This window comes from Coffea eugenioides, chromosome 6 (genome assembly GCF_003713205.1).
Source record: "Coffea eugenioides isolate CCC68of chromosome 6, Ceug_1.0, whole genome shotgun sequence".
NCBI lineage: Eukaryota > Viridiplantae > Streptophyta > Magnoliopsida > Gentianales > Rubiaceae > Coffea > Coffea eugenioides.
The window spans coordinates 12,679,447-12,695,499 of NC_040040.1; the positions used below are offsets into that span (position 1 = coordinate 12,679,447).

A 16,053-nucleotide genomic window follows, 5' to 3' on the forward strand; every position below is an offset into this window, starting at 1 on the left:
TTAGTTAAAATTTTGTTAGATACGAAATTTCTAACAAGATTTTATGGGAGTATGAGTAAATGTTTAAGAAATGCAATACATGTTCTTGGTACTTTGTCACAAATTAGCGTTTTTTCACATATTAAAGTAGTATTATTTGTGAAATGCAAGACAAAAATTGTTTAATACAAACATATTGTTTGGATTGCAATTTATTTGCCAAAATATATTTGCTTATATCATCATTACAATTTCCAACATACCTTTTAATCTTCCCAATTACCTTTTTATCTCACATACACCACGTCACAAAAAGTGCTACAGTAAAAATATCTCTAATAATTCACAATCCAAACAATATGCTTAAGAATTTACTTCATTTAGGGGAAAGGAGGGTATCGGGTGGAAAATTTCTAAAAAGGGAAAATATTTGTGTTTGGATTGTAATTTTTCAAAGAAAAATTGCTACGTTTTCCGTGAACACATTTTTTAATCACCTTTTTACCTCACATATATCAAATTGTTGCCGTAATTTTTTTACAAAAAATCCAGAAATATGCAATCCAAACAAAGCTTTCAAAAATTTGGAGGTGGCTGTCTTTTTCAAGTTGACATATGATTTTCTTGTGATAATGTTTATCTTGGACTATGAGAAAAACAAAAGAACATCCTACTATGAACTTTATAAACCTTGTTAATTTTTCTATTACATAGTACTAATTGTTCAAATTCGATACTTTAACCTGTTTGGATTCATGAGTTTTTGAAAAATAAAAGGTATTGGTTTAGTAGAAAAGGCAATACTGCAGCAGCATATGAAATGGCTAGGCGTGCCAACATCTTATATATCAAGATGTAAGAGTGCATAAAGATGGGCACTAGACTTTATAGTCATTTATTAATAAAACCGTCTTTCATTAAAAAAAAAAGAGTAATTTGAATGCATTTGGATGTTAATTGTATTTATAAAACAAAATTAATTTTAAAAAATATATAAGTATAAGAAAAGATAATAATTGTCATGTTAGATTGGGTCTGATTTAAATATACTGACGAGTGATTGGAAAAACTCAACCAAAAAAAAAAGACCAGTTCTAAACTTGTAATTAATGTAGTTAATGAGGTACTAGTTTTTTTTTTTTTTTTGTCAACCCAGGAAATATTTCAACTTTGCCAGACTAATCTTCCTGGACCTGGAGTACCCTACCCCCAAGAGCACCCGGACGATATGTGAAACCAGACTCACACCGTGCCTCATGAGAAATACTCCCGAGAATTCATCGGCTGAGCTGACCCGAGGGACTAATGAGGTACTAGTTAGTAGGCGCCAAAATGTGTTATGGCTCGACTTTTCAATTCTTCAGGACTAACGGTGAACTTGGGCAGCTGGAGGAGCAAACAGTTGTAAATCAAAAGTCGCACCATATTAAAACTTCATAAATAGTCTAAGGATTAGTTAGCAAATTTTCCAAGCCTGTAAAAATAGCAAAAACCATCGGCACTTGCCCCAAAACGCCCTCTTAGGGTTTCTCTAGCTTCGAATGCACAATCCCAATCTGAAAACCGCGACCCAGAAAATGCAGAAAATCAAAGCCAAGGACAAAACGGGAACCACGTCTACTGCTTCCTCCACGACCTAAAACCCTATAAACCCGCTGCATCCACGAGTACAGTACAATTCGGAGCCACTCCAACTACCTCAACCCTTCTACCTCCCAATTCCCAGATCCATATCTTTCAAAACCCCACGATCCAAATTCCACCATGAAGAAAAAACCCAGAACCCCAAAGCCGAAACCCTTTTTAGCAACCCTCTCAGCCTTACCTGGGCCGTCCTTGATTAAGCACTTAGCGTCTTGCAACGCCTCAATCAGATCCCAATCCCTCAAGCTAATTCAAGCTTGGCTGTCAGACTCTCAAACCGAACTTCCCGAGGATGATATGAAAAGGCTGTGGAAGGGGCTTTTCTATTGCCTTTGGCATTCGGATAAAGCTCCTGCTCAAGGTTTACTCATCAACCGTTTGTCTTCCTTGCTAATTACGCTTGACCCTTTGCTTTCTTTGCAGTATTTTGGCTGTTTTTTGGTAACTCTTCGTCGTGAATGGACCGGCATTGATCATTTGAGATTGGATAAGTTTTACTTGCTCATTAGGAGGTTTGTGAATGGGGTTTTTTCTTTGATGAGGAAATACATGTGGGATTTGGAGTATTTGGGGAAATATGTTGAGGTGTTGGAGGAAAAGGGGTTTTTGGCCAACGATAAATTGTTGGGTAATGGGGTGAATTATCACGTTGTTTCTGTTTTTCTTGATGAGTTGAAAGGATTTAAGGTTCCGCTGGCGAGAAAGGAAGTGGTGCAGTGTTTGTTTAAGCCGTTCTTTAGTGTCATGGGGAGGTCTTTGGATAAGGTTTTGGTGGGAAAAGTGAAGAGTTGTGTGTTTGATACTTTGTTGGACGGAGGAAGGGCGTTGTTGCAGCGAAAGAAAAACGGGGTTGATGAGAAAGATGGTGAAATTGGGGATATGTTGTTGGGGTTAATCGCATTGAAGATGGGGTTTTCTGGGAGGCTTTATGAGGTGGGAGCATCTCCTGACTGTCTTCAGGGGAATAGGAAGGTGGTTCTTGGGTTGCATGAAGAATTTTTGAAGCTGGAGGGGGAAATGCAAGCATCACAGATTGATTTTGCCATTCCAGAGTTTAACGAGGTTGATGACAATGATGGAGAAGAGGTGCCTCAGTTAATCCCGATAGATAATGGTGTCAGGGAAGTAGTTGCTGCATCACAGGATGAAGATGCTGATCCTGTTGTTGAAAAAGAAGGGAATATTAAGAAGAAGAAGAAGAAGAAGGGGAAGGAAGCAGGCGATAAAAAAGCTAAGAAGAAGAAAAAGGAGAAGGATAGGGTTATGGACTATACCTATAGGATTGAAGAAAATGGTGTAGTTAATGCTAATTGTTCAGAAAACTGCAATGCAGGTAACGTTTATGCCTTGGAAAATGCGAATGCAGTTTCTGCTAATGGTTATGAATCAACCAGTGCTTTCAAGAATGATGAAAGTGTCTTGGAATTCAGCGAGTCCGTGATTTCAAATCTTCAGCTCCAGTTTGAGAAGATTGCTGCTGAGCAAGGTTCTGATGATGACTTAAAGTCTTCTGATGACTTGCCTCTAGTCGCAATGAAAAAGAAGAGAAAGAGAGCTAAAAGTGCAGATAGTCGTTGCAATCCAGAGGTGGGCACTGAAGGAGAGGATGGACTAGATGCCAGTGCAAAGAGTGCCAAGAAAGTGAGGTTTGCAATGAAGAATAACTTGATCTGGAAGCCACATAGTCCATTGCCACCTCAAAGTTTAAGGATACCACCCTCTCTTACTCCAAGAGGTAGTGCACTCAAAAAGGGAGTACCTCCAGGTCCCATCAGAGAAATGCCTCCTGCAACCAAGAAGGTGAAGCAGAAGAAGAAGGGACGAAAGATATTAAGGACAATTTCTCCTGGCATGAAACGACTCAAGAAGGTCCGAGTTGTTTCTGTTTAACAATCTCTGGAATCCTGTCATTGTAAGTTTAGTTGGTTAGTGCTTTTATCCTTCAAAAGTGTGGGAATCTAGAATATTGTGTTTTGTAGCTGAGGTAGCTAAATTGGATGGATAAGAGTTCAAACGTTGTGATTTGTTTCTCATTTGTTTCTCATTTGCATACAACAGTTGAACTGAAATCTATTACTTTGGACAGAAAAAGAATTTGAACCATGATCGGCACAGTTTAATATCCTTTTAGCTGATTTTACCATTTCAGGTTGCTTCTCTGACCCTTATTTGGGGAATACTCTGTCGTTTAATTTGAATATCTTCTTGCTTTGTTTCTTAGGATGCCATTGTATACTTCTCTTTAGCTGGAGGTGAGTTTAGTCTTGTTGCATATTTTTCTTTTACCATAAAGATTGTGTTTCAACTGACTTATGGTGTCTTATCAAATTTGTTTGTGTTAATTGTTGTCAACTTAGGGAAGAAAAGTTTTTCGTTTGCTTTATGGATTGAGTTCACTATATTACATTTTTGAGGAAAATGCTGCAGGATTTTCTTTGGATAGCTGCATCTTTTCTTCTCCTGCTGTATCTTGTTGTATCTGCGTAGTGTCTCTTCCATTCTTACATATTATCTTTCTTTCCTTTTTGTTTTGCTATATGATTGCCAACTCCTGAATCATAGGTAGGATGACAAGTACGATCACATAGAGATGATTTTCATGATTGCTGTGATGGACATGCATTTTGTACGCTTGATTGTGTATGTCACAATGTTGAATCTTTATTGATCAGAAAGAAGTAGAGATGATTGGATGCTATTGTTTGTGTTGTAAACTGGCTTGTCATGCTCTAATTTTGATTTAAGTCCTATCTTCAATGAATAAGAAATGCCTAGTTTTAATGTTCTTTCTCTCTCTAATATGATTGAATAGTTTGGAATTCACAGCTTGCTCATCCTAGTCTAATTTAAGAACATTAAGTAAAATTTTGTATTTTAGCCCTGTAAACCATGGATTTATTATTTGATGAACAGCAATGCTGATGGAAGCATGTTTCCAGGTGAAAGTATATATTTGCTTTCTGCATGTCCTTTCTCAGCAATGGGAATCACTGTTTAGCTGGTAAAATGGGCTATTACATACTTAATTCGGGAGAGCATCCATGGCTCAGCTTCAAGGATAGAGAGCATAAGAAGATCAGTATGCATAAAAAGTATATATAGATTCTATTGATGAAATACATGAAAAGATAGAATGCTTGAGATTTATGGCTTGCTATATTTGATGCATTTGGACTTGTTCAACTTCCAAATCACTTCCAGATTTTAACAAAGAGATGAAGCATGACAATTCAAGGTTGGATCTCCATGGCAAAAACAAGAAAGTTACTGGCCTTCCTGCGCCCCAAAAAAAAAAAAAGAAAAAAAAAACGAGCAGCCTGATGAAACTGAGGTTGTTCAGATGTGTGTAACAGAGAAAGAACATAAAAAGCATTTCTCATCTTTACTTGGTCATCCTACGTACCAAAATTAGAAGGGATGGCGATTATGGGACCAAAAAATCCTGCTAGTGTTTAATCACCTTAGGAAAGCAACACGAAAAAAGGACAAGTAAATGCGGTATGGCGTTTGACTTAGAATTGAGTTGCTATGTGCCCTCCAAATATTATGTTGATTAAGATCAGCTACTGAGATTCCTTTCCAATAAATTGTGCCAAATCATTTAGAAGTGGTTGAACATGTGTGCATTTCCTTTGGAAGGAAGCATTTTGGACATACCCATTTTGCCCCCACAGTGCGATCACAATTGAAGTTGCTAGAAGCTTAAATGGAGATGTAATGATTTATTTGATAGACTTTTTAAGATGAAGTTCGGGTCTAAATTAGCTCAAAATGTCGTGGATTGAGATGAGATTTAAGGAAAGCATTACATGTTACCTCCATTTTTAACTTTTTTTTCTGTATCTTAGTGAATGAGTTTTCCCTTCTAAAGAATCGTGATGAATTTTTCTACTGTTCCTTAGTTGTGTTAATGCTGAGGCTTAGCTTGTCAAGTGATTATTTCTGTTTCTTGGTTGTGTTAAAATTCCTGCTCAGCTTTCCTTGGTATGTGTACTCAGATGGTTAGTTGTATGGAACTTGATTGCTCAGAAGAGAAATATCGTGCATTCTGGTTCAGATCTGTTTAGTCGGTGCCTAGAAAGATCTGCTTAGGAAGACGAATACTGATACTGACAAGTTTAATCCATGTTCTCTTTTGTTTTTCTCCCTTTTTTTTAGTTCCTTCTGGAAGTATCAAGTTTTGCAAATGCTTGTTGCAAAGCAAAGTTGGTGCTTGCATTTTTCTAATCTTATCTTCTCATTTCTCAAAGCTAGATTGTTGCTAAATTTAACCCTTTTTAACTCCTGAAAAGTGCTTCTCCCAATGCTTGAGATGAATTTGCTCCAAAGTGCTCAAAGTTTGGTATACTGCTGAAGTCTTCTCTCGTTCAGCAGCTACAGCCTCTCAAGCTCTGAGCATTGTCTCATTATGTGTTTATTGTGCACGAAATTTGTAGAACACCGATGAAATGGGGTAATAAAAGTAGTGAAGGTAGCGCGTATTCCTATCATTTCTTTGAAAACGGACTATTGCATGTTGTTAGCGTTGAAAGTCATGGTTGGGCCATTATTACCTGCTTGATCCAACGGGTTTGGTGCTCGGGGATTCCTTTGCTATATAGAAATATGATAATGGCGGCCGAGGACTACCTGGGCTGATTCATTTTGTGTGGGCTTTCCTGTCACCACATTGTCCTTTTATTTCTCGTAATGCCATCTTGGACAAGCTTGATTTTTGCGTTGCCAAATCTGCTGATGTTCTTCTTTGGGTTCGAACATTTATCCTTTGGTTGTTACTAAGCTGCTGATTCTTTATTCTTCCTTTCCTTGTCTGTTGCCGCACTGTAACTTTTCTGGGTAAGAACCCCTTTTAAACTCGGATCTCCAATTGCACAGCACAGATACTTGATAGGGCTTGTAATATTTATTTTTCCTTTCCAATCAAGAAAATAATATGGAACAATGAGCAACTCAGTCTTTGAAATCATCCCTATTGTTAGTATTGAAAACCAATTTTTGTTTTTGTGTGTGTGCGCTTGTTTTGGGGGGGGGGGGGGTTGGAGATAGGGCTGCAAACGAGCCAAGTCGAATCGAGTTTTGGCCTAATCCAGCCGAGCCTTGACATAATTTCATTGAACTCGAGCTCGAGCTTGACGAGCTGACAATTTCAAGCTCGAGCTCGAAAAAATAAAAAATAAAAAATTTATTTTTTTAAAAATAAATAAAATAATAATTTTTTTAATAAATAATAAAATATTAAGGATATATATGTAATTTTATTAGTAAAATAAAAAAAATAAAAAAAATAAAAAATATATATATACTTAAAATAAAAAATTATATATATATATATATATATATATACTCGAACTCGCGAGCCGAGCTTAATATTTTGAGTTCGAACTCGACTCGAGCCTGGTTCGAACTCGACTCGAGCTTGATATTGATTGAGCTCGAGCGACTCGATTCGTTTGCGGTCGTAGTTGGAGAGGAGAATGGAGTGTTTGAAGTTTAACTCCCTCTTCCCTCCAAAACCAAGGGGAAGAAAAGAAATATCTGTGCAAGGCAGCTAATGATAAACCAAGATGCGTTTGGAGGAAGGGATTGAAATCTTAAAGGGGAAGAAAAGGTGATGGATGTGCTTGCTAGTTGATGGGTGTCTTCGAATTAAGCAGCCTAACTTGTGATTGTTTTTAATGACTTTCCCTCGTTACTGGAAAAGGGAAAACGGTCAGGACAAGATAGTTGTAAATTAGATCCAAAAGGTTACCATTCCATGGTTTTTAGAGGAAGCAATTTCTGATACGGAAACAAGAAAAAGAAACAAAAAAGACTGATCAGTAGCATTTGTGAAGTATCAAGGCCTAATCCTTTTGGTTGTATAAAGACCATTGGGCAATTGTTAACATGCAAGTACTTGATAAAGAAACTTTACATCACTGATGTACCATCAATAATAAAGTGCTGGTGTGTTGAATAATCTTTTGCCTTGGCTCTTCAAATGTTGTTACTATTTCCTGCCCACTGCCCATAAGCTTGAGGACTTTGGAGAAACGTAAGAAACTGATTGATTACTCTCCTACATCTCGATCAACATAGGAGGAAAAAATAAAATAAAATAAAAACCACTCGGGTAAAGTTAGGCTAACATAACTGCTGTCCCTTTCTCAAAGATGGATTCCCACCAGCCAATAAATTGCCAAATAACTTTAGAACAGGGAATTGGAACAACATGTCATGTCAAAAAGCTCATATTTTGCTTGCTAATCTTTTACGCCATGATGTTTTGCTATTTTAGATGCCACAAAGGGTTGTTACATTCCTTTCAATAAGCCGCGAAGGTATGGAGGATAAAACCGCCTTGATTCTTGGTAGACGAAAAATGACAGGAAGATCTGCAGAAAGAACCACTTACTGATATGTTTGGTTTAAATTTCTATTGTGAGTTTATCAGCGAACTCTTCAACAGAAAAACAAAAAAAAAAAGTAAGTTTCTTTTCATCTAAATTGCTGCATCCTGACATATACCTGCTTACAACTATGTTGACCACTTTATTTAAACATAAAAAAGCAAACATGCAAAGACAAGATGTACTTGTTTGCTCTTCGTAAACTAATCCTAACAACTCTTTAACTTATTACATTCTCCAGGTTCCCGTTAGCAGCTGCAAATTTATTATCATCAGGGCATGACAATTGATGTCTTGGTGGCCACATAGATTAGAGTTAAAGGGAGAAAAACAAAAAGAAGGTCAGCTGTAGCTGCTCACCAAAACCCTCTGGACTTGTCCTCTTCTTGCATGTAGCAGTTAACCTTATCATACTCGACTTATCATTAATAAAATCCTTAATGCTTAATTTTCCCTTGAGCTGATGCCACGCCTTCAAGCCAACCTCTTTAGTTAATTTCTGATCTTCCAAGTCTTAAATTCTAAACAACCTTCTACCAAATTCACTTCTTCTTCTTCTTCTTTTTTTTTGCCCCTCATTGACAAAAGACTAATTATGAGTGACTTCAATCCCACATCCTAATTCTCTTCCTTTGGGGCTTTAGGAGTTCAACTAACTCTGGTTTTTTGATTCGTGGTGCCTCGGAATAGTGGCATCTGGTGCATCATGACGAGTACCTAAGAGCAAATTAATTACAATGCCGAATCCACTAGGACAAAAAGGGGGGCCAGTCCTACCTGTTTCATCAACTCCCGCTCTTGTGTTGGCATGCAGAATGTGGGATACACTATACTTAACATTATCGTATATTAATTGAGGTTTTAGAATTTACTAGCAGACAAATATTGTCTGAATCCTAGTGAAGAATCCTAGTCCAACAATACATTACTATATTATGTATGTATGAATGTGTAGGTTGTACTTTTAATTCATATTCATATACATATACTATGTATTTGAAGCATTAACTGCTGTATTTCGGACCATTAATATTAAATTCAGGCTTCAGCCCTTTGGTGGTTGAAATATCCTCATCACTTTTTCCATAAAAATAAGAAACAGCCTTGTCAACCTTGCCAAGGTGCCAGCTGTGGCTTCCCCCACATGAACTTGTATTGAAGGTTATGTGTGCATATGTGCTGTTCAACATTTATGTCCATCAGTTCACGCACTCAGCGAAAAAAATTGGGCTACGGAGCGGTTTTATTTTGTGTAATATTTTTGGCTAAGAAAAATTCTATACTAAATGATATACGACTTGAGTGATAAAAATAAACTAAAAGATGGCTTGTCTAGCTCTTTGATTTTAGAGGTTCTCGTATTTGTGTCTATCGCTCAAAAATGTCATAATTTTCAGTTGTTTTTTTGTAGGTGGACTTTTTTTAACTAATGAGATATTGGGTTTTAACTTTGTTACAAGGTTCATCAAAAGCTGTAAATCCAGTGATTCATTAATTTATTAATTGTGGATGTTATTTCCACTTTTTCTTCCGTGAAAAGATGCATCACAATAATTGATCTTGTGATCGTCTGTACGAATCGCTTTATAATAATATTCTTTCACCACCTTGTTTAGCTTATTATAATGTACGGATATTTGCAAAGATTCACTCGGAGGGGAAGATAATTTTAAAGCTCATATTGGTGAAATAGTTGTTATTTAGTACAATATTATCAATTAAATAACCTATTAACATTATTGTCATAGCACTCATCAAGCAAATTTTAGGATTAAGACGTTTACATTTTAGGTGTACAATAAGCCAATGGTTTCAACAAAATTGTAATAGCAAAAACTAGGGGCAATAGTAAAATTTTTTAATGTTACTAATTTATTCTATATTTGCACCTCCTGATTTTTCAAAGCCCCCCTCTACACCTTACTTTGCCACCTTAAACTTTTTCATATTTCCTTAGTTCTCTCCATTTCCCCATAGAGATATAAAATTTCAGTTTTATCCTATTAAAGTTTACAAATTCACCATGCAAGAGAGAATGTGAAAAAAAAAAAAAAGACTTGGACAATCGAAAAAACGGTTGGCATTATTCTTTAACGACGTGCACTTATTAAAATGGTTGCCCTCTAATCCAACCTTTGGTCCTGGTTCCGCCGCTGCTAACACCAACTTTAATTGAGAAAGCTAATCTCCCTTCTCAAACTTTACTCGAAGAAAAGGTTCCAAATTGATTTGATGATAACTAGTATGCAGCTAGATTCATCTTCCTCCGACATTGTAACTTGTGGACATTTGTGAAGCAGAGAAACGTAACCAAGGAGCACTATGACTTGATTGGTAGGTTGGTCTTGATTGACTCGATGATTAGGGAACGAGAGGGGTCATCATAATTGCGCAATTAAAGAAGTTCCTGTTACAAAAACCTGTAATTTATAGTTGACATTGATGGTCGGCAAAGGTTCCACCTAGAATGCTTTAGCTTTGATGGGCTGTTACTCTACGAGTATGGCTCGAAACACCACTCGTGCTATGAAAACAGTGGAATGACGTCTCGTTGATAAATCTGTCACTGTCCTAATCCATTATCCACACCCGTCAGTTTTGTCTTACCGCTCTTTAGCACGCCTTGTTAAAATATCACAAAGGCTTTTAGCATTTTTGAATTAATTCCAAACTACCCACTTTGTTATGTTCTCCCGTTGTTAATTCTTGATCAGTTGTAGTAGCAGCATATTTTGCTTCTTGCTTGCCCTTTTTTGTTTTTTTGGCCCCTCCTTTGGTTGAAACTTGAAAGACAATTATTTATTTGAACATTGATCTCATCAAAGAGTTTTCTTTTGCGACATGGTTTTCCTAGATATGCTTGCTAGCTTAATTTGTACTACTACTAAATTTTCAGTTCGTTATGAAGGAAAACTGGGTTTTACTAGAATTCTCTAGTCATTATTGTGATTCCTTGAAAAAGTGAAGTTATGTAGCAGTAAGTCGTAATGTACATAATGCCAAGAGTAATTAGTTTGTCTCCCATGATCATAAAATTAACAGCATATATTTGTGAGTTCTTTGTCATATTGGGGAATCCAGCAAGACAAGTAGTATAGTGTTCAAATCTGGATATAGTTTCTATAAATAAAGGGTCGTTCTTGTTTTACCTAAATTAGATTAGCTTCACTGTATACTGTGTGTGGCCTTCAGAATAAAATGATCGAGAATATTTTAGGAAAAGAGTATTAGAAGGATGGAATCCAAGAACAAAAAATGTTTTAACTACTCGCTGCACATGGAACTAGAATCCTTTTACTCAACTTGAGGATAAAAATGTTCATATTTTACACCCACAGAGCCAGGAGAGGAGTGAAAAAAATACTAGCTGAAAACTACATAGCTAATTCCAAATATTCTCATATAAATAGTTCTTATTTTTTTGAAAAAAAAGAGGGGGTCTTTCACTGCCTTTGATGGGCAGAAATTGATAAAGAAAGAACTTCACGGGCTTTGAAGGAATATGCCCGTTTAAATTAGCAGATGCAACTGTCCATGCATCCATCCCTCTTTCTCACGTTATCGCATTATCCACATCCTGCCAAAGATGTTCTCTCAATTCTGGAGAACGTAGTTTTCAATTGAGTAACTTATAAGCAAGTCCAAATTTATTAAATACAAGTCTGTTTTTTGTCCACGAGATGACCCTTGTGCTACAATGTTAGAAATTCAACATTTTTCCCAACATGCTCAAGACTTTTGCCCTTCTTCCCGGCAGGAATCACTTGGCATGTTGGATGGCAAAATTTATGCTACATAATTCATGAGTTGGCAAATCCTGGAGTTTGATTGGTATTCAATCATCAAGGCATCACGTTCACAAAACTTTCCTATAATTTACTTCTGCATAAGCTGATTAATGTTACACTGTGAAAACAGGTCCCATATAATGCACGAGAAACGACTATAGGATGTTTGCGTCTATGGCCTTTGGTACTAAATGCAATTTTCCTATTTACATGTCAACTCCTACTAGCCATGTAGTAATAGGGATTGTTTCTAGGAACTCCCGGTTGAGATTGAGTCGTGTGGAGAAGTTGAGAAGGAACTATGATCAGATTCACATTCCAGATCCTCAAACCCCCAAAATTCTTCTTGCTCCTCTTCTTCTTCTGGCATTTTCCAATTTTCTTCATTAATTTCCTCTTCCAACATTACCTCCAATATCTGCGAGTGCAGAAATCAAGAATTCAATCTTGGGAAAACCCAACTTCATGATTAAGATATATAAGATAGTTATAGCCTTATAGGTGATGAGCTTGAGTAAATAACCCATTACCTAAGATGGACAACTAACAGGAATTGGCAAACGTGCAGACAAGCAAATTGAGCAGAAGGAGACAAATGCGTTATAGAGAAGTTGAATATTTGTATCGAAATAAAAACAACATCGTAGAAAAATGTGGCTTCATGAAGCTTTATTGAAGGACCCACTAATAAATCACCACTGATTGCTTTGGCTGTTTTTTCTGTCGCTGTGCAATGCTCACATGGGAAGGACCATTATTTATTTATTTTTTTTTTTTTGGAAATTACAACATAAAGATTTTGATTTGGTAACAAACAACTTCAACTAAATGATCAGAATTTTTTGATCAGAATTTATGAGAGGGAGCTGAATTAAAATGTTCATCGGGACCATAACCAGCGGGGACTCAATCATAGTTTAAGTTTCTGTCTCAAGAAAATGAAAGTAAAAATCATCTCATCTCATATATGTTATTAATAAATGTAGAAGACAACAGATGTCATTAAAACGTTAAAGTATTTTGATACCCAAATCTTGTCATGTGTAAATAGTCAAATTTCCATTTGGTGGGTCAACCAGTAAGCCTCAGTCTGATTCAAGAATTCACTTTCTTTAAACAGGGTTTGATTGGACTAATCAGCACTACTGCCTATAAACATATCTGTCATTCTCATGAAGGTAAGAAAATTCCTCAATACTCTGGTTAATTGTCGATAAAAATGGCAAAACATAGAAAGAAAATGATGTGCACCTTAAAAAATGATCAAATTCATATGTTGGTGTAATTCCCATGAGTTCATATGTCTATGCACATAGGTGGCTAGTAGATTAAAGAATATGCAATCATGTAAAGAATATGCAGTATTCTATCAGAAGTTCAGGACAGCAAAGTGGATTCAGCGAGCATGTCTAGCAGAACAAGACAAAACAGGCTTTTTAAATACTAAACTTCACATTTTCTAGAGCAAGTTGGATGGTTTGGGACAGAATTGCTTTATACTTTATCAAGAATCAAGCATGCATTTTTAAACAGGATTGATGAAAAGTTCAATGGGAGTAAATGCGTTGGAATGGTTGCATGACTTGATCAGGTTTTTGGCTGAGAAATGATACAGTAATTGTGGTAATTGAATGGAAATAGTAATACCTCACTCATTGTGGGACGCCAAATGGAAGAACCTCGAATGCAGAGGGATGCTGCCAAGGCAAGTCTGTCAAGTTGTTTAACATCATAAAATCCTCCAACTCTTGGATCTACCACTTTTTCAATCTCCCCTCGGCTGAGTATAGGTTTGGCCTATTGAATTCACTACCAGGAATTAGAAAATTGACTTTTCCATCATATGTTAAACAGGAATCCTAAAATTGGCTGCCTTTGATTACCCAGCTGTGTAAGCTTTGATGAGAACCATCTACTGGTTTTTTGCCAGATAGAAGCTCCAGCAAAAAGACTCCAAATGCAAACACATCTGTCTTCTCATCGACAACACCGTGCATGAAGTATTCAGGTGCTAAGTGCCTGTAAAATCGGTAAGAAATACATTTCAGCACAAGACCCAACTTGTAGCAGATTATGGAAGAAAGAAATAAAAAAAAATGTAGACAAGTAATCTACCCAAAAGTTCCTTCAATTGGAACAATTGAATGGTGAGTCCATTGTGATGGAAGCCATTTTGCAAGCCCGAAATCAGAAATCTATGAATCAAACAAATAGTAATGAATAAAAAATATCAGTCTTGGTAAAAGAGTATCAAGTGAATCCATGAGACAATACAAGCAACTATGTAAACTTCTCCGGATAATTAGGCTATACGGTGGATACCTGTGGTTCAAAGTCTGTAGTCAATAAGATGTTTGAAGCCTTGATGTCTCTGTGGATTATTCTTCTGGGACAGCTCTTGTGCAGATAATGTAGGCCTCTGGCAGTTCCAACAGCAATCTGATGCCTTGTTTTCCAGTCCATGGCAGGCAAGTTCTCATCTGATAAACGGTTAAACTACAAAATGAAGTTCTGAAATGCAATGATATCGTCTAATAGACTTGTGGTGCTGAGCATACCATGAAGAACAGAAGCCACAGAGCCCTTAGATGAAAATTGGAAGATAAGGTAAAGTCCATTGTCAATACAACAACCAAGCAATGCAGTTACATTTGGATGGCAAACATGTCCCAATGTTCCAATCTCTGTCAAAAACTCCTTCTCTTTCCTCTCATCATCGGACGCTTTGGTCAGCATTTTCACAGCAATTGCTTCCCCACCTTGCAATTCTCCTCTGTAAACCTCTGCATATCCTCCTTTTCCTACCATATTCTCTGATCACCCCCAAAAAAAAAAAATCATCATTGTTGTCCAAATGGAAAAATGGGATGCTAAGAAAAAGAAGATTGAGTGAAAAAAATAAAAGACACCTGGGCTAAAACCATTGGTGGCAGCAAAGATTTCTGCATAAGAAAAGCATTTCCAAGAAGGTCTTTTAAGAAGTTCTGCTGGTGGAGGAGAAGCACTGTCTGTTTTGGATTTATTGTTACCTTCTTCTTGGGTAGAATCAGAGTGTTTTGGAAGTTCATCCTCAAGACTGTGTCTTTTGGGAGAAAACAGCCTCTTCAAGCTGGCAGTACGAATAAACTTCATCTCTGATGAATTGTAACTTTTCAATTGTACTTGTTCTGTACAAAATGGAAGCCAAGAAGTAGAAGACTACAATCTCACGAACCCGTCTGCTATTGTTGTTGGTATTGTAAGGTATAAGGAGACATCGTCCAGAGAAAGAGTCAAAGGAAGTCTGTACTAATGCATTTGTTGTTCTGAACACACCTCACATACATTGCTCTTCTATAGTGCTTATATATTCATGGTCTTTATTTGCTTTAGATAGGGATCACATGAGAGAGGAGGCCTCAGAACAGAAGCTTGGCTTTAATAATTGACGAGACCAATGGTGCTGTTGATCCAACATGAAAATGATTGGAGGAGCGGTTGGACAGGGTCATAGTAGCACATATGGGTCATGGCTCATGCCTGAATCCTCCCTCCATCGGGTTTTGATCCACCAAGATTTTTGCATTGGGGTTTACTAAAGTACTTGGCCATATGGTTTATATTTATGACAACATGCATCGAATAGTACATTGAATTCATTGGTTGGTTTGTTGGGGCTTACATTACCTGCTAATTTGGTAAGTTTGGGTTGGACTTTTTGTGTTGTTGCAGGTCATTTAGGCTTTAGCAGGTAGGTCAAAGTGTTTTAGAATTATGCATCAGAAATTTACCTCATTTACTTTCAAACTAGCAGTCATGTTGTCACGTTATTCACTGCAAAAGGATTAAAGAATGAAAAGGAATTACCACTTCCATGCGTGGTATTTTTTTTTTACTATTCTGATTACAACTTCCATCCCATGCGTGGGAAACTTTCGAGATTAGCTTGCCCCAATCAACGTGCAATTGGACTAATTTGTTTATATGCTAGATGCTTTTGGTCCTGGGCTTCTAGCCAGTGAAAGTTTTCCCGACTCTTCTCATTGGGAGAAAATGGCACATCGTTCCCCTTAACATAGATATTGTAGTGAAGTAGAAGTGACAAATACGCTAGATACATGTTATATGTGATCTGCTGTGTGGTCGAAATTTATAATTTTTCAAATGAAAAAAATTTATCATGAAATTTTAAATGCACTTCGCGTTATCCAAATTTAAGTGAACTTGCAAGGCAATTATTATTCGCCTTATGGAGAAAAAAGGTTGCTCTAGCA

General features: G+C 36.9%; 2 protein-coding genes across 2 annotated transcripts; one reads left to right on the forward strand and one right to left on the reverse strand.

Annotated features, from left to right (window-relative positions):
- The first annotated feature begins 1,459 nt into the window (after window positions 1-1,459).
- Window positions 1,460-3,745, forward strand: LOC113774921 (ribosomal RNA processing protein 1 homolog). The gene has a single exon (XM_027319579.1). The coding sequence runs from the start codon at window positions 1,744-1,746 to the stop codon at window positions 3,511-3,513; it is 1,770 nt and encodes a 589-aa protein (XP_027175380.1). The 5' UTR covers window positions 1,460-1,743; the 3' UTR covers window positions 3,514-3,745.
- Window positions 3,746-11,815: 8,070 nt separating this feature from the next.
- LOC113775516 (probable receptor-like serine/threonine-protein kinase At5g57670) lies at window positions 11,816-15,155 on the reverse strand. The gene is made up of 7 exons (XM_027320427.1): window positions 14,710-15,155; window positions 14,359-14,613; window positions 14,123-14,280; window positions 13,916-13,995; window positions 13,684-13,819; window positions 13,448-13,597; window positions 11,816-12,218 (listed from the first exon to the last, which is right to left on the reverse strand). The coding sequence occupies exons 1-7, from the start codon at window positions 14,930-14,932 to the stop codon at window positions 12,051-12,053; spliced, it is 1,170 nt and encodes a 389-aa protein (XP_027176228.1). The 5' UTR covers window positions 14,933-15,155; the 3' UTR covers window positions 11,816-12,050.
- Between the last annotated feature and the right edge of the window lie 898 nt (window positions 15,156-16,053).

What these genes read in the sequence shown, in the direction of transcription:
- LOC113774921 (XM_027319579.1), top strand. Translation starts at nt 1,744, where the DNA reads ATGAAGAAAAAACCCAGAACCCCAAAGCCGAAACCCTTTTTAGCAACC.
- LOC113775516 (XM_027320427.1), bottom strand. Translation starts at nt 14,932, where the DNA reads ATGAAGTTTATTCGTACTGCCAGCTTGAAGAGGCTGTTTTCTCCCAAA. An exon ending in CCAATTGAAGGAACTTTTGG is followed by an intron (nt 13,820 to 13,915) that starts GTAGATTACTTG and finishes CCGATTTTACAG; the next exon opens with GCACTTAGCACCTGAATACT. An exon ending in ATCAAAGCTTACACAGCTGG is followed by an intron (nt 13,598 to 13,683) that starts GTAATCAAAGGC and finishes TGAATTCAATAG; the next exon opens with GCCAAACCTATACTCAGCCG.